General features: G+C 44.2%; 1 protein-coding gene across 1 annotated transcript; it reads right to left on the bottom strand.

The window, feature by feature from the left end:
* Positions 1-537: 537 nt before the first annotated feature.
* LOC308162500 (E3 SUMO-protein ligase ZBED1-like) lies at positions 538-1974 on the bottom strand (the record flags this gene model as incomplete). The annotated part of the gene is made up of 1 exon (XM_080536648.1): positions 538-1974. The coding sequence occupies one exon, from the start codon at positions 1972-1974 to the stop codon at positions 538-540; it is 1437 nt and encodes a 478-aa protein (XP_080392774.1).
* Between the last annotated feature and the right edge of the window lie 22282 nt (positions 1975-24256).

The following is a 24256-nucleotide window of genomic DNA, read 5'->3' as shown; positions in this document are numbered from 1 at the left end:
TTTTTTTTCAAACCACACACCGCATGTCGGCTATTTCAGCACCACGCCGTGTCCACCTGCTTATGATTCACTATGAGGGGTTCTGAGGGGTTCAGCGTCAGTGCGCTTCGGTGCACCCCGCTGCCTGATTGTCTGTCCCTGTGTCATTCACTCTCAACATGAATAAAAGTACAATAAGCATTATTCAGGTGGTGGTAGATTCTCTATTCGGACATTATAGGCGCGGTGTGGGACTGTCGGATTCTCAAAATAATCTGCTGGGCCAAATATTATTGGTGACGGGCCAGCAATGGCCCACGGGCCGCCTATTGCCGACCCCTGTTGTACAGAGTACAAAAGTTTTGCTTTGCTTCACTCATCTCTGGCATCAAACATACATTTTAAATAGAATACATTAAAAAAATAAAATGAGGTAGGCACTAAGGCAACTAAAAAAGAGCAATTATCCACAAAAAGAAATGTTTGGTCTCAATCAAATAACATAACAAAGAAAAGTGCAGGAGACTGAGCAAAGAAATTGTTTCTCTCCTGTGTGGACTATTGATTCGTAGCGAGGAAAGTCAGCATTTCCACATGTTCTGGAGAGAGGCTTGCTCTCTTTTGAGAGCAGATGTTCCCTGCTGCAGAGAAGATCCTCTCGGATTGGGTGGAGGTCGCAGGGATGCACAGAAAATATTTTGCCAGCTTAGACAGTGTGGGGAAACGCCCCTCATTTTGGCTCCACCATTTGAGAGGGTCATCCTTTTTTGATACTGGGGCCTCTGCGAAGTACAGCTGAACTTCATTTCTCACCATGTTGATCTTTTCGTCCTCCTGTGACTGTGGGGCTTCTCCCTCGTCCTCAGTCTGACTGTCTGTGTCAGACTGAAGGAGGCTGTCCAGAGCTGACTTTCCCCCTCTGCCTGTGCCTGGAACATTGGTCTTATTCTGCTGATGTGTCCCAGGCTCCTTTGCTTCTTTGAGAGCAAGCACTTCAACAGTCTCCTGCATCCTGATGCCATCTGCATGAGACACAAACTTCAGCTTTCTGAATCTGGGGTCCAAGGCAGCTGAAATGGCAATTGGGTTCTCTTTGTCTACTGAGACTGTGCTCAGACCTCCCCATCTATCTGTTATCCCTTTTCCTGCACTGATCAAGAATGCTTTTCCTGCGCTCGTCTGAAAATGGCTTTGGTGGACGGACCGCTTCAGCCCTTTGACCACCTGTGGAAGAACTGAAACAGTTGCATACTGCTGTCCACTAAGGTAAACGGTAGCAGTCTCAAAAGGCTCCAACCCTTGCTTCAGCTCTTCAAGCAGCGCCCATTGCTCTGGCTTCAAGTCGAAGTAGTGCTTGCCCCTTGGAGTTACCTCAGGATCTGAGAGAGTGGCAGTGACAGGCCAGCGCTGTTCCAGGAGTCTCTCTACCATGTGGAACGTACTGTTCCATCTTGTACTGATGTCCTGTATCAGTGAATTTTTGGTTACGTGCATCTGCTCCTGTTTCATCTTCAGATGTGTACTGGCTAGCTCGCTTCTCTTGAAGTGCTCCACTAACTGTCTTGCAGCACCTAGCGCTCTGCTGATGGTGGACTCTTTGAGGGCAGTGTTAACTATGAGCTGGAGTGTGTGCCCAGCACAGCGGATAGAGGCCCATCCATGTTTTTCTTCCAGCATTCGCATCGCTGCCACCATGTTGGACTCACTGTCATGAACTACTGCTTTTATTTTGGCAGGCGAGATGTCAAACTTTTCTGCCACCTCCTCCATCCATGTCATTATGTTTTCACCTGTATGCCTCTCCTGAAGAGGCATGGTGGCAAGGTTGAAGCTCTTCATTTGCCAATCCTCACTGAGGAAATGGCAGGACACACCAAGGTACGCCTCTGTTGCACGACTAGTCCACACATCAGCAGTCAGGGTGAGGGAGCCTTTGACAGTTTTGAGGGTCTCCTTTACCTTAAAGAAGACATCAGGGGTGATTTTAGTTAGCATTTTGAAATGAAAAGACCCATACAATGTACAGTAAGCATTAAACAGATCAGTTAGATTTTATTAACAATCTTGTGGCCAGTTTATGCATCAAGATTTAGATTTATTTATTTATTCATTTTGTTGTTATATCAAATACAATTATACAGTAGGTTAAACATTCAACATATCAGTTTAAGATTTTTATTTACATTACATTGCTGCCATTTATGCTTTAATGTATGCTTTAACCAAGTTTAATTATTGATCACTCAGACAGCAATCTCTTAATATTATTTCTTCTTGAAATGTGTTAAATCATAAATACAAATGGCTATTTGTGTGTGTGTGTGTGTGTGTGTGTGGGGGGGGGGGGGGGGGGGGAGAGAGAGAGAGAGAGACACATACCTTCTGAAAGGTTGTATCATATTTATTTTCCATCAATTTGGTGAAATGTGATCGGCCCGGGAGGTATTTGTCGTGGTATTCAGGGTTGAACTGCTTAATCATGTCTTTAAATCCTTCGTCAGCAACCATGGACAAGGGTCTCATATCCTTAACCAGCATGTTCAGGATTGATCCGGTCAGAACGGTGGCTTGCTGGGGTGTGCACGTTGGCATCTTGACAAGATAACTATCCATAGTAGAAGTAGAAGAACGCGCCTTCTTAGCACTGTAACGTTAAGACAACATTTTTAGCTATTTGATAAGTATCGCTTTGATGACAACTTTACAGCACATAACGTAAAATAATGTAAGAAGGCTTTTAACGTAATGATATCGTTAGCCATTAGCCAATAACAAGCTAACTAGCTTACCTAGACGAGCCATCGTTTTCCTCGTCAAGATCCACAACGTGCTTCCTATTGAGATGCTCGCGCATCATAGACGTGCTGCCATGATAAGCGAGTTCAGCTTTGCAAATGTTACATTTTACTTTCTTTGTTTCAACGTTGTGGTTGAAATGTTCCCATACTTTAGAGGTACGAGGACGGGACGCCATTTCTCCGTTTGTTTTTCCGGAGACGTCACGTGTGCCCCGGATGACCGACACTGCGCATGTACATCAAAGACACTGGCAGACGCTAGCTTCAGGGAAGCTTCAGGGAAGAAAAACTAATGAGCTTTATTCAGCTCCCAAAAAACATGCGACTACGGCGACTACCAAATATGTCGGCGACGATTTTGGTAGTCGACGTCGTCGCGACTAGTCGACTAATCGTGGCAGCCTTACTCCAGAACAAGGGGTAGGGGTGAAAAAGGGAAACAGGATTTAGCCTTGGTTACGAATCCTGGGCGCATTCAAAAACATTTGATTGGTGTTAGCACGAGAGTTCACCATATTGCTTAGACCAGTCTATTCCTTTTAAATCCATCCAGTGTAGAGTGCACCATTCAGAGAGAGGGGTAGAGAATCAAGCCGCAGCCCCGTCAATGTGGAAGACGCTTTAGCACAACAATTCATAGTAGTACCTAACCTCTGTTAGGTTTTTGGTAATCCGTATGTTTGTGAAATTAACTCTCCACTATATGTGCCTCTTCCTTTGTTTACTACACAGATCCACCTTACAGCCCAGCTACCATGTCTGAACACAAGTCTACAGAGTCCCTGGGTTCTGGCTGTGGTTCTCCAGCCCAGACAAGCACAGAGCGGGGTCCAGAGATGGTGGCAGTGAAGCTGGAGGACTGCAGTCAAACACTGGAACTCAATGTGGTAGTGAAAGAGGGGGAGGAGGAAGTGATGGTGACAGAAGAGGAAGGAGGAGAAGAAGTGGTGGAGAAACACATGATGGTGAAAGAGGAGGAAAGAGTAGAGGATGTGGAGGAGATGGATGGTAAGTTAATGTTATGAAGTTGTCTAATGTTAGGATGAGTGGAAAGTGATATTTCTCTCCATTTCCCTCCTTTCCTTTACATTTCATATGGTCTGGTTTTTATTGAGAAATATTGGTGTGAATCACTGTTGATAAATGTGTGTGAACGAGTGCGCACATTTTGGTTCTGTTACCGGACCAACCAACCAAAAACCACAAACCTGAACAAACTATCATATAGACCACCGCCAGGTCACAACACTCAAGGGAGCTCAGATGGAGCTGGCCAGGCAGTGATAGTGTTAGGGTCAGAATGACCCAGACAGTGATGGGGTCAGGGTTAGATGGAGCTGGCCCAGGCAGTTATAGGGTTAGGATCAGACTGAACCAGGCAGTGATAGCGTTAGGGTCAGACTGACCCAGGCAGTAATAGGGTTAGGGTCAGATGGAGCTGACCCAGGCAGTGATAGGGTTAGGGTCAGATGGAGCTGACCCAGGCAGTGATAGGGTTAGGGTCAGACTGACCCAGGCAGTGATAGGGTTAGGGTCAGACTGACCCAGGCAGTGATAGGGTTAGGGTCAGATGGAGCTGACCCAGGCAGTGATGGAGTTATGGTCAGACTGACCCAGGCAGTGATAGGGTTAGGGTCAGACTGACCCAGGCAGTGATAGGGTTAGGGTCAGACTGACCCAGGCAGTGATAGGGTTAGGGTCAGATGGAGCTGGCCCAGGCACTGATCGTAAGGTGTATTTACCCGTTTGGTAAGCTAACCCCATACTTTTATTTTTCATTCTTCTTAGAAAACCAGACCACCTTTTCTGTTCTTCTGTTCAGTCAATGTGGAAGACGCTTTACTACAGCATCTCATAGTAGTGCATATCTTCTGTTAGGTTTCTGGTCATTTGTATGTTTGTGAAATTAACTCTCCACTATGTGCCTCTTCCTTTGTTTACTCTACACAGATCCACCTTACAGCCCAGCTACCATGTCTGAACACAAGTCCACAGAGTCCCTGGGTTCTGGCTGTGGTTCTCCAGCCCAGACAAGCACACAGCGGGTTCCAGAAATGGTGGCAGTAAAGCTGGAGGACTGCAGTCAAACACTGGAACTTAATGTGGTAGTGAAAGAGGGGGAGGAGGAAGTGATGGTGACAGAAGAGGAAGGAGGAGAAGAAGTGGTGGAGAAAGACATGATGGTGAAAGAGGAGGAAAGAGTAGAGGATATGGAGGAGATAGATGGCGAGTTGGATGGTAAGTTAATGTTATGATGTTGTCTAATGTTAGGATGAGTGGAAAGTGATATTTAGATAGTTCTCTCCATTTCCCTCCTTTCCTTTACATTTCATATGGTCTGGTTTTTATTGAGAAATATTGGTGTGAATCACTGTTGATAAATGTGTGTGAACGAGTGCGCACATTTTGGTTCTGTTACCGGACCAACCAACCAAAAACCACAAACCTGAACAAACGATCATATAGACCACCGCCAGGTCACGCCACTCAAGGGAGCTCAGATGGAGCTGGCCAGGCAGTGATAGTGTTAGGGTCAGAATGACCCAGACAGTGATGGGGTCAGGGTTAGATGGAGCTGGCCCAGGCAGTTATAGGGTTAGGATCAGACTGAACCAGGGAGTGATAGCGTTAGGGTCAGACTGACCCAGGCAGTAATAGGGTTAGGGTCAGATGGAGCTGACCCAGGCAGTGATGGGGTTAGGGTCAGATGGAGCTGACCCAGGCAGTGATAGGGTTATGGTCAGACTGACCCAGGCAGTGATAGGGTTAGGGTCAGACTGACCCAGGCAGTGATAGGGTTAGGGTCAGACTGACCCAGGCAGTGATAGGGTTAGTTTCAGATGGAGCTGGCCCAGGCACTGATCGTAAGGTGTATGTACCCGTTTGGTAAGCTAACCCCATACTTTTATTTTTCATTCTTCTTAGAAAACCAGACCACCTTTTCTGTTCTTCTGTTCAGTCAATGTGGAAGACACTTTACTACAGCATCTCATAGTAGTGCATATCTTCTGTTAGGTTTCTGGTCATTTGTATGTTTGTGAAATTAACTCTCCACTATGTGCCTCTTCCTTTGTTTACTACACAGATCCACCTCACAGCCCAGCTACCATGTCTGAACACAAGTCCACGGACTCCCTGGGTTCGGACTGTGGTTCTCCAGCCCAGACAAGCACACAGCGGGGTCCAGAGATGGTGGCAGTGAACCTGGAGGACTGCAGTCAAACACTGGAACAGAATGTGGTAGTGGAAGAGGAGGAGGGAGAAGTGATGGTGAAAGAAGAGGAGGAAGGAGGAGAAGTGGTGCAGAAAGATGTGATAGGAGAGGAAATAGAGGACACACATTTGGGTGGTAAGTTCATGTGATGAATTTGCTAATGTTAAAATGGTATTCATTGGACAACTCCTAGTCAGTGCTCTATGGTGTTAATTGTGTACTACTGTAACAGTCAATACTTAATTTGACAGTGCCTCTTTAGTCTCTTCTATTGTGGCATTGACAAGTCTCTCTTGAACTCTGTGTTCAGTCATTATATTCTACAGACCCCAGAGATGTTGTCACTTCTGCCCCGATACTGTTTTTTGCCACCGATACCGATCACAGATAATCTATGAGAAATATCGGCCGATATACTGCCGATACCTATCAAATAATAGCCTAATACTAATAGGATAATAAAAAAAAGAAAATTAGTGTGGATGAGACAATTGACATTTAGAGCATCCGATAAAGCGAGGCCTAGGCCTAAATGTTTTAAAAGTCTTTTAAAAAATCTCCACAAACCTTTTGCTAGGCTGGCCGAGTTGTGTCTGTACACTTTCTCTGCCTTTTTCTTCTCCTTCTCTGCGGTCAGCTTTTCAAACTCGCCATGCTCTGCTACGTGATGCACAGTAAGGCCCGATCCCAATTCACCCCTATGACTGTTTCACCCCTCCTGCTCCGTTTCATGTTTTCATCGGGGGCTAGGGGGGAGGGGGAGGGCTATCCACGGCTCAGTTTGGAGATTTTTTGGGACCACGTTAGATTTCGGAGCCATAACCCTACCTCCCAGGATGCATTGCGAATCATCTACAGAAATCTGATTCCGCTCTAGGCAATGCGGAAGACAACCACACATGTCATTACTTTTTACTCTGTGATTACTTGGTAATAAAGATTTGAAAAATTATGAAAATTATCTCATTATCTTAGTTTAATGTCATTCAATGCATTGTAGACCTTTTTTTATAACAAGCATAACCAAAAATATATAACTAAAAATAACCAATGCTGATGTGCTGTGCCTATGCTTAACATAGAAATACACCGTTCCAAAGTCCAGCGCGCTTCAGCCAAGTTTAAGATCTGAGGGTTTTGGTGCTCAGCAGTAGAGGACAATAATAGCTAAACTATAACCTGGGCACTTCCATTAGACTACCAAAAGCAAGACAATGGAGCACTCATATCTGTGCGTTTGTCACCCTGTTCCTCTGCAACAAACGCAGAGATTGTATGAGCGCCCCGGCGTCCCTGTCCAATAGAAGCGCCAGGCACAGCCTCCCCATAGAAATACACCATGTCATCGGAGCGCGATTCACATTTCTCAGATGTACAATCCTGTTTAAAAAAATTAAATAATAATAATCTTACATGTGTCGTTTGACAGCGGGTGATGGATTTGATGTAAAGTTAATCTATCAAACATTAGGCTGATTTGTGAATGATAGTCACGCGTTGGGACTAGAGATGCTCCGATCAGGGTTTTTGGTGCCGATCACCGATCACTGATCACTGGAATCAGTGATCTGCCGATCCGATATCACCGATCACAGCGTCGAAAATGGCAATTGAAGCATTCTATTTATTGTGTAGCATTATTTATGTTTTTAATTATTCTTAACACCATTGACATTGTATATTAAGTATTTAAATGAAATTAGGAGATGAGAAAGTATCATGAATTGACGACCATCTGTTTTATTGAATTCACAACCACCTGTAGCTTACTAAAACAAATAAAATGTGAAAATAAAATTCATAATAAATAAAATGTACACTGTCACATCAAATGTGCAACATTCCACTCGAATGAGAGGAACTAGGGGCTCTTAGAGAACTTGGAGCTTATACTGTAGCTTTCCTGAGGAACAATAAACATACCCAAACTAAACTGCAACATAAACAGGCTATAGCCAAATATAAAATACTGTTTCAAGTCAGTCAGTTTCAAGTCATATTTAGGAGGAGATAAGACAGCAAGTCGGCAATAATCAATAAAACAAAAAAACAAAACATTGCACCTAAGGAGATTTCAGACTCAAACCTTACTTCTGATTAAGCAGCATCACTGGCAGATTAGCCTTGAGAAATACAAGCATCTCAGCGTTTTTGGCACTCAGCCTGTTCCTCTTATCATCTAAAATATGTCCTGCTATGCTGAAAAGTCACTCACTATCTACACTTGTGCAAGGTGCACAGAGGAAGACCTAAAACTCACGTGCTAATAGTTGTTGCTATGGGCCAAGTGACTTCCTGCTCGCGGGGTCACATGACGTCGCTGAACACTACCTACACTACGCTCGTGAAGTCGCGCTGGAACTCTGACCAGCACTCGTGGAACGCCTCTCGTCCAATCAAAGCACTCGGTCCCTTTATGACGTCGAGCCCAGTGTGCGCTTCGGCGCTCTCTGAGCGAATCGACGAACGCAGCAAATGCCGTATGATATTCGTGGTATTGAAAGACCTTGCGTGCGTTCCTCCCCGAGGTATTTCTTTTGAGCAGACATTACAAACGGCATATTTGTTGTCTCTTTCCGACACAGTGTAATATTTCCAGACTGGCGACGCCATTTTGTAAACTGATCGGTCGTGTTTGATCGGACATTTTGAGAACTCCGATCAAAACCGAGCATCACTAGTTAAGACCTATTTCATGTCGCATTTCTCCTTTTTGATGGCATATGACGCTATAGCTATGGCACTTATTAAACCAAAACACGCAATCTAATCCAAGCAGTTGTTATTATGTAATATTATTGATGGGTTATATCATGTTCTGACTAACAGCGGCTGTTTCTCCAGCGTTCCTGTCACATCGAATTTCGGAACGCCATGAAAATAAATCTGCCCTCCGTGTCTAATGTTATCTATCTAACGTTACATGTTTTAAGGCTGATCTGTGCATGATACTGGTGCATTTTGACATACTTCATGTTGCATTCCCCCCTTTGATGGCAGATGATGCCTGAAATTTACCTTAACTTCAGCCGTGAAGTTCTTGCATGATTTTCCTATCTCAGTGCAGACTGGCAGGGTAGGAGCACAGGATGATAGCCTACAGATCACCTATTCTGCCATGGTCTGATAATGAAGCATTGTTCTTTTTTGTTTGATGACTCTGATCCGTTAATAGTGTAAAACCGAGCGTCAATGCTTTTCTATGACACTACTGATGACGTATCAGGGTCTTGAAGGGTTGTCCCATTTCATAGGGAAAGATTTCAACCACTATGGCTTGTGGCTCTGTTCAGAGGCCTTGGCTCCAAAGCAAGTGGCACTCCAACACAGATAACATTTGCGTATCTGCAACTTCTGCACATGCTTCTGGTTAGGGGTGTAACGGATCACGGATAATCCGTGATCCGTACGGATCGCCCCCCACGGTTCGGCACGCATGTGTACCGCGGATCAATTGCAAAATGTAACCAAGTAATAATATTACTTAATATTAGTTAATATCCCTTGTAAATCACAATGTAGAGTTGCCATGAAAAGATAGACGCGACAGTTGCGTGCTTTCTTTTACTCTAAAGCGCAATGATAGGTTGATAATGGGGGAAAAAAATCCAGAACAACAAGGCTGCGTTCGTAAATTCGCTCTGGAATCTGATCAGCATTCATGGAACGCCTCTTGTCCAATCAAATTACTTGGTCCCTTTATGACGTCGGACCCAGTGTGCTCTCCGGCGCTCTCAGAGAAAATTTACGAACGCAGCCCAAGTGTTTCATGGCGAGTGCTGCTAATGTTGGCGACAGAGAAGAACTCGAAATGCCTCCCTCGTCATTTAAATCCCATGTATGGGAACACTTTGGCTTCTCTGTCAATTATAACAATGACGGACAGTGTCATTGGAAGTGTGGTTGATAAAAAAGTTACGGTGTTTAAGCGTTGTGCAACGAGAAAGTCGTACGAGCATGGCCACATATTTGACGGGAGTGTTGACGGGAGGCATGAAAAAGGCAGCTTGATAACTTCTGATAATGTAGCCAATTTTTTCATACCATGTTTAAAATAAGGTTTCACTTTATTATATAGTTAAAAGTAGCAGAAAACATGTTTATTTGTCTGCTTTAAAGAGCCCAGTGATTCACTGCTGCAACCAGGTGCCTCCTCCCTCTCTCCTACTGCATCATTTAAGTTGAATGAATGAATGAATGAATGAATGAATGGTCTTTATTGTCATTAATATAGTACAGGTACCATACAACGAAATTTGTGAGGGGGGGCTCCCCTGGTGCTAGGAAAAAAATACTAAAAACAAGAAGGGAAAAGAGCTGGTTTACATAAATAAAGGCTATATACACTATCCACTATACTATACTATACAAATAAAACACTGTGCTGTACTCTATGCTATGCTATAAATATCCTAACATTTCCTATCTCTGAACCTTATGTGCACGAGGGTTGTCATATTGCACATAGTATTATTGCACATTCACACATTGAATGTGTGTTTCTGTTTAATATGTAGCCTAATGTTTGAGTGTAGAATATGTTATGTATATATATATACACACACATATATATATATATATATATACCAGTTTTGACATCTTGAATGTTGTTGGGTTTTACACAGTAAAAGTGGTGTTTTTACAGAATGATCCGATCCGTGACTCAAAAACCGTGACACGATCCGATCCGTGACTTAGGTGATCCGTTACACCCCTACTTCTGGTGCATACTGGGAACTGGAGTCCTAAGGTTATAAACACATATCACCAGACACACTGCTGACATATTTTAGTTTAACAAGCATGAGAGAGTGGCTCGTTTAGGTTAATGAGCATGTGACAATGAATTGGCTCAAGTTGTTTGCGTCATTGATAGGGCTGTCCCTAACGACTATTTTTCTAACGATTAATCTAGCGATTATTTTTCGATTAGTCGGTTACTCTAACGACTAATTTAACAATTAGTCTAACAATATATTTTTTTACTGTTCGATTAATGTATCACTTAATTTTCCTTAAAATAATGGCTGTATTGTCTCTCTCTGTTTAACAGTGTCTATATAAAGCACTCTGGGTAATAGCTGCTGCTCTTATAAAACAAAGCAGCGTATGACATGCACATTACTCAGACGGCCACCCCTTTAAATGATCAGCTGATGTATGGGGGCTGTCTGTGGGCCCGCAATTAAACACCGACACCTTTAATTCGGCGAACTGCTACTACTACTACTGTAACTGCCTCTGTCAAACAGCCCCAGACACAGGGCAGACTCACTGCTATGTTTAGCCAACTTGCATGCCAACATGGCCATCAGGGTTTTTCCTGGCTCAAAATGAGGCGGAGGTGGTACCAGTGGTGTTTGACATCGGGGGGGACCTATGAAGCAGGGCTGTCTGGGGGTCCTTTAACATCAAACACTTAATTTCTTGCTTTCTGGTGAATTAATATGCACCAATTTGTGCCTTTTCTGCATCAATTTATGGTGGAATTATTTATGTAAAGGAAAACACAATATTCAGGCACCAGATGACCATTCAAAATATAATGTAATATAATGCAATATAAGGCTCTCAGGCATTCTGTACTTTCAAATATGTATTCTCCTTGAGCAGTCAACATACTATCAGCTATTTTGCTAGCAGAAACGAAAGCTAACTTATTTGCGAAACAGCGCCCCCGCCACTACTTCGGCGCAGTGCAGCAATTGCAGTTAGAAATGACAGAAATCCACCGAGTGCAACGCTTGTAGAAAATACGACCGTCAGTTTGTCGAGAGCTGGAGGCGGCTAGAAATATGACGAAGGCGGCCGCCTCATAATTCTCTATGCAGGAAAAACCCTGGCCATTTAGAAGTCTGTCCATCACCACAACACATAGCTAGCTAGTAGCTACATGGCTAGCTAACATTACTCTCGCTGCTATGTTATGATTAGCTAAATTGATGCTAACGTAGCATGCGAGCTACGAGCTAGATAACGTAGGTGCGAGCACCACAATGACAATAGGCTACCGTAGCTAGCCAGCTACATAGCTAACGTTACTAACACCAGAAGACAAGACATACAAACTGTATAGAAGATTGATACATTGAAAAAGGCATGAATATTTTCTGTTTTTCTCCCTCCCCTCCACCCACCCCTCCCTCTCAAACATGTCTGCATGCATATATACATATAGATTTGCCCATCTACACACACACAAATATAAACAAGTTTACGACTAGCAGATCTTCTAGTAGGCACCCACTTCTTTACATATTTCATGGGGTTCCAACACTCAAGAGGAGGTCCAACTAGTTAAATAAAGATAAGAGCTGAGGTGTTTTCAATGTTCAGTTGTGTGCGCAAAGGTGTGACAACATTATTCATTTCTGAAAAACCTCTTTCCCAATCTGCACTACTCACAGGAATGGCAGGGTTTGACGCTTACCTTTTCCCCAGGTAGCACTGTGCTACCATGTCAAAAAATTTAGTAGCACACCAAGAATTTCAGTAGCACAATGAAAATTGCGCAATTTTCGTATGACGACAACAAATTATCATAATCATAACATATCAGAATTATCATAACCGGCGTTTGGCCTTAATAAAAATGGAGACTCACACAATGTAAAGGGGAAGTAAGAATATTCATTTATTAATAAATGATTCATGAATAAATAAATAATTAAGCCCAGGCGAGATAGTGTGCGGAATTGATCTTCACAGCAAGGTCTTCTCTCATGGCATCCGCTATCTGCCCGATCATGTCAGCGCATCGTTTGTCATTACTATAGGTTGGATAGGTTAATTCAACGCCATTATTCTTGTGAAGGGCGAATAGTTTGTGGAATTTAACAAATGGGATCTCTTCTTTTGCCACGTAGTAAGCGATGTTAAACTTTAACTTGAGCTGTCTTTTAATTTCCTCACTGGAGCTAGCCTTCTGGCGTCCAACAGCTTTCTCAAGGGGCTTGTTCTGAGCTGACATGATTCCTTCCCTGCATTTCACATGTTTGCGAGACAGACCATGTTTTTTCACTGTGTCGCGTTTCAGCTGTGCGTCTCCTGACACAAACGCGGTCTTTCCAGCTAACTTCATGTGGGCGACACACCACTTGCAATACATCTTCCCTTCCTTCAGCAACAGCCACGGGAAAGATGTTTGCCACTCGGCACTGTACCTGTAGACCTTTGTCACTTTTGTCAGACCAGACTTCGCGTTGGCAGTGGCACCGCCATTATCACCGCGTGGATAATGACCTTCCCCCTCCCCTGACACACTTTCTGACCGGGCGCTCTCCTCCTCGCTTTCCCCGTCTCTGTTTTCTTCGTCACTCTCGTCTCCAGCTGTAATGTTGACTCCACTACCCCCCTCTACCTCCTCTCTGTCTGGAACGGTGCTAACATTAGCCTTGCTAAAGTATGCCGTAATCGGATTCATTTTAACAGCGGTCTTTTTCTGACAGGATTTTCAAATGTAAATGCGCGCTTGTTGTGCTTGCGGGTCACGTGTCTGTTTTTTTTTCTTCTGTTTTCAAAGGATTGCATTGTTTTAGATGCGCTGTGATCTTATTAACGAACATAAGATTGACTGCGCATGACAGTAGTTCAGCTCTTTTTTTTTTTTTCGCACTGGTGCGATTGAATGTATTTCGAAGTCGCACAGAAATATATTCACTCGCAAATGCGACCAAAACAGTCGCACTGTCGAACCCTGAATGGTATCAATTGCATATCTGAGTTTAAGAAGGGCTTTATGCATGGTGATCTGTGTATGGTCTATTATGTTTGGCAATATAATATGCTATATTGAAGACATTCTTAGTGGAGGCTAGACACTCCTCTTGTGTTTTCAGAAAGTTTGACTCCAAAGTGTTTTCACCCTGTTTTTTGTTTTGTTTGTTTTTCTACTATTTCTTCTGCTAGCTTGTGGCTCTGTGAGACACTGTGTTCTTGTATCTTCTTTCTCAAAGATTTCATTTGTTTCTCCCTGGTTCTGCCATATTGGCCAATGGAGTCCACCTGGAGTCCTTATCAAACTCTACCTAGCTATGACAGATTCAGTTAATCCATTAATCAGATACCCAAAGCTAAATATATAAGCTGCAATAAATTATTTTAGAAACACTCCAGAGATGTGGTGTTACTTCTGGCACTGCTGAGTCTATGGAAGCAGCACTTGTTCTCATGTTGTTTCTAATCCTGTATATGTTCCTATTCTTACAGGAGAGAGCTCCAACCCAGACTCAGACATGGAGCCCAGCTCCACCGCATCAGGAAGCCATAAACAACACAGACGGAGGAGGAGGAGCTCAAGACAGAAGAATCACCACTGTTTAGATTGCAGTGAGAGTTTCATTTGTCCAACTCACCTTAAATCACAACCACAGACTCAAGGAGGACAGAAGACTCACTCTTGTCTTCAGTGTGGAAAGAGGTTTGGTCTCATGGGCAACCTAAAGAGACACCAGAGAATACACGCAGGAGAGAAGCCATTCTGCTGCTCCCAGTGTGGGAAGAGTTTCAGTCAGGCAGGTGACCTAAAGAAACACCAGAGAACACACACAGGAGAGAAGCCATTCTGCTGCTCCCAGTGTGGGCAGAGTTTCAGTCAGGCAGGACACCTAAAGGAACACCAGAGAATACACACAGGAGAGAAGCCATTCTGCTGCTCCCAGTGTGGGAAGGGTTTCAGTGACGCAGGAAACCTAAAGAGTCATCAGAGAATACACACAGGAGAGAAGCCATTCTGCTGCTCCCAGTGTGGGAAGAGTTTCAGTCAGGCAGGATCCCTAAAGAGGCATCAGAGAACACATACACTAGTTAACACGACTGCTCCCAGTGTGGGAGGTGTTTAAAGGAGGCAGGAGCCCTAAAGAAGAAGGGGGGGGGGGGGTCTGCTGGCAGTAACATCATATACTGTATGGATATTTACTTGTTGATCAGACTAAGATGTTGTACATCATATCATATTAAGATATAGATCCTATCACTTCTCAGTTTTCTATTAGATTAGCTTATTTTCTGGACATACGCCTGGACGTACTCCAACACTATTACTCCCCCACATTTGGTAGATTGGCCTCTAGCCTGTGTGGACATATTGACATTGTTTAATGATGCTGATGATTTTTATGTTTTGTTTTTTAAATGTGTTTTTATTTGTTTTCATATTCTGAAAGTTTAAATGTTGTAGAGCCCCCTCAATATAACAATCAACAGTTTTAGGATCCTTAAATACTTATAATTTGTCAGCAAACTAAGCTTGTTTTCATGACGTGATTCACAACACTCGTCTGCTCTAACACGTTCTGAGCTTTGTACTCGGGTGAGTGTTGTCATGGTGATACATGTCTTGTTCATGTTTAGGGACTGTGTGATAATCCAGTTTTGTGTAGTTATGTGTTTTTGCATGTTCTGAAACCAACGTGTTTGTTTGTTTTGGTTCAGGGAGATTTTCTCTGCTAGTTGAATTGAGGTGTACCAACATTCACAAACAATAAATCTTCAACTATTTTCAACTGGTTTCAGTGTATGACATCATCATTTGAGAGCTGACAATCTACACTTTCATAATCTGTAAAAAAAAAAACAAAAAAAAAACATCCTTGTTCTCTCCCTTCATTCCACCCCTTGCCCTTTAGCTCTTGATTTCACCCTCTCTTCTCTCCTCTCTTTTTGCTCCACACCTTTCGTTCCAAATCACCCTGTCATAAGGGCCCTATAACCATGTCATAACATGACACAGCAGGTGACATATTAGACATGACAACTGGTGGCTGCCATCCATGAAACAAACCAAGATGTGGTCGGGTCATTAAACAATGTATTATCTAATTAATTTAATTGAGTCGTCACTTACAAGCGAGTTCGTTTAATCTCAACGAGACGTCCTTGATATCACTTCTTAAGATAATATGATCCAATCAAATATTAGGCACCACTACTGAACTGTTCATTAAGATAATATTTATTCAAGCACATCAGCAAGCAATAATAGTTCATTTCCATGGAAAAGTGGTCCCATCTAGTTTCACCTCTGCAGGCCCGTCTCAGCTAGCCGTCAACAAGTTAACTGCAGAAGCTCCACCAAACAAGAGTCCCGTTTAGCCTTGGTACATAGTCTTTATACATTTGATTTAACATTTGGGGCTGGGTGGTGCCTCCCCCCCCCCCCCTATCTAGTAGTTTTCCAATTGTCCGTACGAAATCCGTTGCAGCTGCGAGCAAGTGTTTTAATTAGGTATGTGGCCTTCACTCCTCTCTGTGTGTTATCTCCTTCTGGCCTCCCGTTGTCATGGTGATATCCGTACTTGTGTGAGCACAGAGCGAGTCAGTGTCCTTATCAGAATGTCTTGTGAAAACACAACTATTGAAGTTACACAGTAATATTAGGATTCGATTTACAAGTTAAAATATAGTATAGAAGAATAGACTTATCATTAATCATTAGTTATGAAAGTATAAAATCAGTACAGAAAAATAGAATATCATAACAGCAGGTGTAAAATGGTTGTTAGCACATAGGTAAAAATAAGTAATTTACAGGCAGTTTGAATCATAAAACGTTCTTTTAGTCAGGAGCTTGTCTTCTTCTTGTCGCTCAAAAACAGAACCTCTCTTTTGGCTTTGCGTGACCTTCCTATTGTTCTCAACTGACCTCAGTCACATATTATTTAAATGAGCACATAGTACATGATTTATCACTTCTAGTTATTTTAATACAAATTCCCAACAGTATATAAAACAGTAAACAAAGTAAACACTCGGTATATAAAACAGCAAAGTAAACACTCGGTATATAAAACAGTAAACACTCGGTATATAAAACAGTAAACACTCGGTATATAAAACAGTAAACACTCGGTATATAAAACAGCAAAGTAAACACTCGGTATATAAAACAGTAAAGTAAACACTCGGTATATAAAACAGTAAAGTAAACACTCGGTATATAAAACAGTAAACACTCGGTATATAAAACAGTAAACACTCGGTATATAAAACAGCAAAGTAAACACTCGGTATATAAAACAGTAAACACTCGGTATATAAAACAGCAAAGTAAACACTCGGTATATAAAATAGTAAACACTCGGTATATAAAACAGTAAACACTCGGTATATAAAACAGTAAACACTCGGTATATAAAACAGTAAACACTCGGTATATAAAACAGTAAACACTCGGTATATAAAACAGTAAACTCTCGGTATATAAAACAGTAAAGTAAACACTCGGTATATAAAACAGTAAACACTCGGTATATAAAACAGTAAACACTCGGTATATAAAACAGTGATTCTTTTGCACTCGTCTCTTCGTCCGAGAGAGTCCTCCTCCCCGCTGTCAGCACGCTCCCTCGCCCCGGGAGGAAATGAGCTGCGTCATACTGATGTGAATGTCACGGTCGTGTGTGATGTGTCCGGTAGAGATACTGCTGCTCAGGCAGAATTAGGACACCAGAACAGTAGGGTAACAGACACCTGTCCTGGCCGCCTCAAATAAAAGATTACAAATAGCACAAAGCTCGAGAATTAAAGAAAGAAAGCAGTGCGACGGGAGAAACACGCCCACCGCCACGCACGTGTCAGCTGATCTCTCCTCTGGTTCTGTCTCTGTCTGACTGGTTCTGTCTCTGTCTGACTGGTTCTGTCTCTGACTGACTGGTTCTGTCTCTGTCTGACTGGTTCTGTCTCTGACTGACTGGCTCTGTCTCTGACTGACTGGTTCTGTCTCTGTCTGACTGGTTCTGTCTGTCTGACTGACTGGTTCTGTCTCTGTCTGACTGGTTCTGTCTGTCTGACTGACTGGTTCTGTCTCTGTCTGACTGGTTCTGTCTCTGTCTGACTGGTTCTGTCTCTGTCTGACTGGTTCTGTCTGTCTGACTGACTGGTTCTGACTCTGACTGACTGGTTCTGTCTCTGACTGACTGGTTCTGACTGACTGACTGGTTCTGTCTCTGACTGACTGGTTCTGTCTGTCTGACTGACTGGTTCTGTCTCTGTCTGACTGGTTCTGTCTCTGACTGGTTCTGTCTCTGACTGACTGGTTCTGTCTCTGACTGACTGGTTCTGTCTCTGTCTGACTGGTTCTGTCTCTGACTGACTGGTTCTGTCTCTGTCTGACTGGTTCTGTCTCTGACTGACTGGTTCTGTCTCTGACTGACTGGTTCTGTCTCTGTCTGACTGGTTCTGTCTCTGACTGACTGGTTCTGTCTCTGACTGACTGGTTCTGTCTCTGTCTGATTGGTTCTGTCTCTGTCTGACTGGTTCTGTCTCTGACTGACTGGTCCTGTCTGTCTGTCTGACTGGTTCTGTCTCTGACTGACTGGTCCTGTCTGTCTGTTTGACTGGTTCTGTCTCTGACTGACTGGTTCTGTCTCTGACTGACTGGTCCTGTCTGTCTGTCTGACTGGTTCTGTCTCTGACTGACTGGTTCTGTCTGACTGACTGACTGGTTCTGTCTCTGACTGACTGGTTCTGTCTCTGACTGACTGGTCCTGTCTGTCTGACTGGTTCTGTCTCTGACTGACTGGTTCTGTCTGTCTGTCTGACTGGTTCTGTCTCTGACTGACTGGTTCTGTCTGACTGACTGGTTCTGTCTCTGTCTGACTGGTTCTGTCTGACTGACTGGTTCTGTCTCTGATTGACTGGTTCTGTCTCTGACTGACTGGTTCTGTCTGTCTGACTGACTGGTTCTGTCTCTGACTGACTGGTTCTGTCTGACTGACTGGTTCTGTCTCTGACTGACTGATTCTGTCTGTCTGACTGACTGGTTCTGTCTCTGACTGACTGGTTCTGTCTCTGACTGACTGGTTCTGTCTGTCTGACTGACTGGTTCTGTCTGACTGACTGGTCCTGTCTCTGACCGACTGGTTCTGTCTGACTGACTGACTGGTTCTGTCTGACTGACTGACTGGTCCTGTCTGTCTGACTGGTTCTGTCTCTGTCTGACTGGTTCTGTCTCTGTCTGACTGGTTCTGTCTCTGACTGACTGGTTCTGTCTCTGTCTGGTGGCCGTGCAGCTGCCTGAACAGAACCCCCCCCCCCCCCCCCCCCCCCCCCGATTATGAAACCTGGTCTCTAAACGTGACGTGAACATGAACATGTCGGCTGCAAAGACAAAAAAAGGAGCTAGTGAGAATAATCAATGTTTTCTTGTTTTTAGAGAGTAACTCACTGTAGAACAGTATGACTGTGTGGGTCCAGGCTGTAGAACAGTATGACTGTGTGGGTCCAGGGTGTAGAACAGTATGACTCTGTGGGTCCAGGGTGTAGAACAGTATGACTGTGTGGGTCCAGGGTGTAGAACAGTATGACTGTGTGGGTCCAGGGTGTAGAACAGTATGACTGTATGGGTCCAGGGTGTGTGCCTGTGTGTGCCCTGTACCACTGCGTGTCTCTCCTGAGTCATTTGAAAGGAGACGTTTTATATTTGCGCTTCTTGGCGTTTCATTTGAACAACGTTATTGTTTTGTAGAGGATGATGATGATGTGCAGGAACAGGGGAGTGTTCCATCACCGTCACTTATTTTGAGAACTCTTGTGAGACATATCAGAATAAACCAGGGTTCTCCTTTAGCGGTATTGATGGACACCCCCCTGGCGCCTGGGAGACCAGGGACGCTCCCTCCTGTCTCTGTCTGCAGGCTGGAACACCACAATGGCTGCGTTCGTAAATACGCCCTGAAAGCGCTGCAGGGCACGCTGGGTTCGACGTCATGAAGGGGCCGCGTAATTTGATTGGACAAAGAGGCATTCCATGAGTGCTGATCGGATTCTCCAGAGCGAATTTACGAACGCAGCCTGTGTATGTATGTATACCCTCGGTCATATAGAGAGTGTATACGCCTACAGTATATATGTGTCCACATGTCATATAGAGAGAGTATACTCCTACAGTATATATGTGTTCACATGTCATATAGAGAGAGTATACTCCTACAGTATATATGTGTCCACATGTCATATAGAGAGTGTATACTCCTACAGTATATATGTGTTCACATGTCATATAGAGAGAGTATACTCCTACAGTATATATGTGTTCACATGTCATAGAGAGAGTATACTCCTACAGTATATATGTGTTCATGTCATATAGAGAGAGTATACTCCTACAGTATATATGTGTTCATGTCATATAGAGAGAGTATACTCCTACAGTATATATGTGTTCACAAACACCACACACCCCCCCCTTTCCCTGTGTGCCTACCCCCTAAGTGAAAAGTGATTGCTGCGTGATCGCTGTACCCCGTGAATTTGTGTTGTATATCCCCTATTTCCTTTTCTATCCCCTGTGACACTAAACATAAATCTATTCTACTCTGCTTCAAAACCCCACTAACTACCTGTCTTCTCGAAAACTCCCTCTTACTTGTGTTCCTAACTCTCCACACATCTATTAAATTCCCCTGCTCTATCATTTCTAATAACCCCCTCCTAGCTGAATCTGTCTTAAAACTATCTACTCTATAAACATCCATCTTAGTGCAAAATACATTAAAGTCACCCACCAAAATACAATTCCCTGTGCAGTGCAAACCCAGTTCTACAAAAAAATCCCTCTTTTCAACCTCTCTATTTGGTGCATACACATTAATTAATCTAAACATAACATTATTTACATTAAATTCTATCCCTATTACTCTACCCTTCCTGTCATTCAAAACCTCTCTTACATTCTCTACCCTATTCTCTTTAATTAATATTGCTACCCCACATGATTTGTTTGTCCCATTATTTGTAAACAGCATACCCCTCCATTTCCCCTTGATTTCTGTCATTTTGGTGTCTGTCCACTTTGTCTCCTGCAGTACCAGAACATCAGATGTGAAAGTCACCAGCACCTCCTCCAGCTTCTCCATATTGTTGAGCCCATTGATGTTTATGGAGGAAAGCGTGACCATTGAAAACAAGTGTAGGAGGATAAATATGTTTACTGCCATTTTAATTTTATTTCTTGTTTCCCTCCGCTTTCTGCTGCTTTGACTTGCGCTTTAGTTTCCCCTCTAACAGCGCCCTCTTCCTCCCTCCCACTATCGTCAACAGCTCAGACTCGTCTTGCTCCCCGCACCCATCGTCACTGACATTTAGTAACATCTTTTCAGATGTTTTCGGGGGGGGGGCTTACGGATACGGCCCCTCGCCATTCTGACTCGTTGTTCATGGGGGTTCCCTCCTTTGATTTGTTGCCTGCCTCTTGTGCTTCTTTCGGGCGCACGACTCTCGGGGGCAAAGGCTGTTGGGAACCTCTCCCCCCGGTCGTCTGTGCGCTCCTTTGCAACTCCGATGCCTGGGTTACCCCCATAAAGCTGTCGAGGCTCGACCCCATGCCCCCCATCCCACTCTCTCCTGTCAGTCCCGACCACCTCTTACTCTGAGTCTCTGACACAGTCTGAGCTGTCAACGATACTCCCTCCTCCATCCCCTCTTCCTCCTCTCCCTCGCTCTTCTCTTCCTCTTCTCCCTCTCCCTCTCCCTTCTCTTCCTCTTCCCCCTCTCCCCCCCTCCCTTCTTCCTCCCTCTGTCTAAAAACAGTGGATGGACTCGTCACTACTTCCTCTTCCTCCCTACACTTACATTGGGATTCCAGGTCCCCACACCCCCTGCACTTGTTTTCAAAAGTCGCGCATTCCCTCGCATAATGCCCGCTGAGCCCACACCTTCTGCACCTGAACTCGGGACATTCCCGTAGGATGTGCCCTGGCTGCAGACACATCCTACACACCTTCACCTGTCTGTCATGAATCACCCGAAAGAAATAAGACCCATTGTCCGTCTCGAACTTGGTCGAGTACGGCAGTGATTTAACAACATCATTAAACCTTAACAAAACGTGTACCTTCGCAAATGCTGGTCCCCGGCCACATCCTCCTCTTTATCGGGGAGACCGCTTCCACCCCCCAGTCCGATAATTTGCGTAAAATGTCCCCGTCTTTTGTGTAGACCGGCAGTCCGATAAAGGAAACCACCATCTCGTCCCCGCACAGCTCCCTCGCCATGACCCTCGTCTCCTTGATCTTGAAGCCGTCAAGCAGCCTCTCTTTCCCCTTCGGGTGGCTCATCGTGACTTCGTATTTGTTTAATCCGATGTAGCGACAGCCCACGACGAGCCCGCACAGCTCCTTCTTCGCCCGGAGAAGCGCCATCATCGTCACCTTCTCCTCGCCGACCAGCTCCACCGCCACCGTCAACTCCTTGCTGTAGGCCGGCTCCTCTGTCTCCTCTCTCTCCTCTCTCTCCTCTCTCTCCTCTCTCTCCTCTCTCCCTCTCTCTCCTCTCTCTCCGCTCTCTCCTCTCTCTCCTCTCTCCCTCTCTCCTCTCTCTCCTCTCTCCTCTCTCTTCTCTCTCCTCTCTCTCCTCTCTCTCCTCTCGCTCCTCTCTCTCCTCTCTCTCCTCTCTCCCTCTCTCTCCTCTCTCTCCTCTCGCTCCTCTCTCTCCTCTCTCTCCTCTCGCTCCTCTTGCTCCTCTCTCTCCTCTCGCTCCTCTCTCTCCTCTCGCTCCTCTCTCTCCTCTCGCTCCTCTCTCTCCTCTCGCTCCTCTCTCTCCTCTCTCTCCTCTCTCTCCTTTCTCTCCTCTCGCTCCTCTCTCTCCTCTCTCCCTCTCTCTCCTCTCTCTCCTCTCTCTCCTCTCGCTCCTCTCTCTCCTCTCGCTCCTCTCTCTCCTCTCTCTCCTCTCTCTCCTCTCGCTCCTCTCTCCTCTCTCCCTCTCTCTCCTCCCTCTCCTCTCGCTCCTCTCTCCTCTCTCTCCTCTCTCTCCTCTCTCCTCTCTCCTCTCTCTCCTCCCTCTCCTTTCGCTCCTCTCTCTCCTCTCGCTCCTCTCTCTCCTCTCTCTCCTCTCTCTCCTCTCTCCTCTCTCTCCTCTCTCTCCTCTCTCCTCTCTCTCCTCTCTCTCCTCTCTCTCCGCATTCGCCCTCGCTTCCGCCGCCTGCTTCTTCCTCGCTATTCTCTCTCTCTCCTCTCTCTCTTCATCTCTCCCTCTCTGTCTCTCCATCTCCTCTCTCTCTCCTTCTTTCGCCATGCCGGTGTCCGTGTTCTTAGTCGTGTCGTCTGTCGTTCCGAGTTCTTTTACCATGTTTGAGCCGTCCGTGTACAAACAAAACAAAAAACAAAAATATCCCCCCTAACAGCAAGCTGCTGGGGGAATACACTCTGACACACTGACTCTCCTTTCACTCACACAAAACTACGCAAATATTCAAACACCAAACTCTCATGCAAACAATAATTTTCAAAACGCTCTCGCTGCTATCCCGCTCTTTTTACGACAGGTCGTGTTCAGGGTGGTATGGCCGTAAACGAAGTTTATTGTGGTCGATGGTGTATATAAAGGTGGCGGTGTATGTAAAGTTACGGCAAGGAGACATCCACCACTTTGCAATATTTAATGAATGTCATCTTGTACACGCAGTATCTTGGAAAAAACAAAACCGCAATAAACATTACTTTACTAACCTGCATCTAAAGTTTGCTTGCAAACATTTCATTCACAACTGAAAAGAGGGTGCGGCAACATCCACAACGTGAGCTACTTACTTGAGATAATATACACTAATTATCTTTTCAACACAAACAAGGCAGATCATTATTATAATAATTTAAAAAGCACAAACGGCGCAGATTCAATCTCACCCTAGGTCACGGTCTTAAACCCAAAATCGGATATAATGAAGAAGCCACATTTCCGGTGCTAAGCAGGTCTAATACATACATATACAGGCATTTAATAGACCTAGTTAATTTTTAACAGAAGTGGGGGTGCACCGTTCCTGGAGGTACTGCAATACCAGGTCGATGCGTGGAGTGGACGGAGCAAGCCCCTATTCCATCTCCCTGCTCCAAAAATCAATTTAATATATGGTCCCCGGGTAGGGGACGTATCAGATATTAAACTGATAAGAACAGATTTTTTTTCTTTCGAAAAGTTTTTATTGTAACAAGTACACGTTATATGACATTACATTACATTATACATGTTACAACAAGACATAGTAAAAAAACACAACAAGTCATAGTAAAAACACAATATACATCTCTTCACACATTTTTAACATCCATAAAAGCCATTGTTCAGTTTACAAGCAGTAAAAACATCTGTGCAACCATGAAGGGACTTTCATTAAAACACACAGTTTTAAAAGGTTACAGATAAAAACATGGCTATGATAAAAGTTATGACATTAAAAGTGCAATGTTTTGGGGCTTGTTTTAAAAAGAGTCTTTTCAGTGTCTTGTTTTAAAAAGAGAGTCTTTTCAGTGTCTTTGTTTAAAAAAAC

The sequence above is a fragment of the Nansenia antarctica genome (genome assembly GCF_963989245.1).
Source record: "Nansenia antarctica genome assembly, chromosome: 7".
Taxonomy (NCBI): Eukaryota; Metazoa; Chordata; class Actinopteri; order Argentiniformes; family Microstomatidae; genus Nansenia; species Nansenia antarctica.
This window is presented reverse-complemented; position numbering and strand designations above follow the sequence as displayed.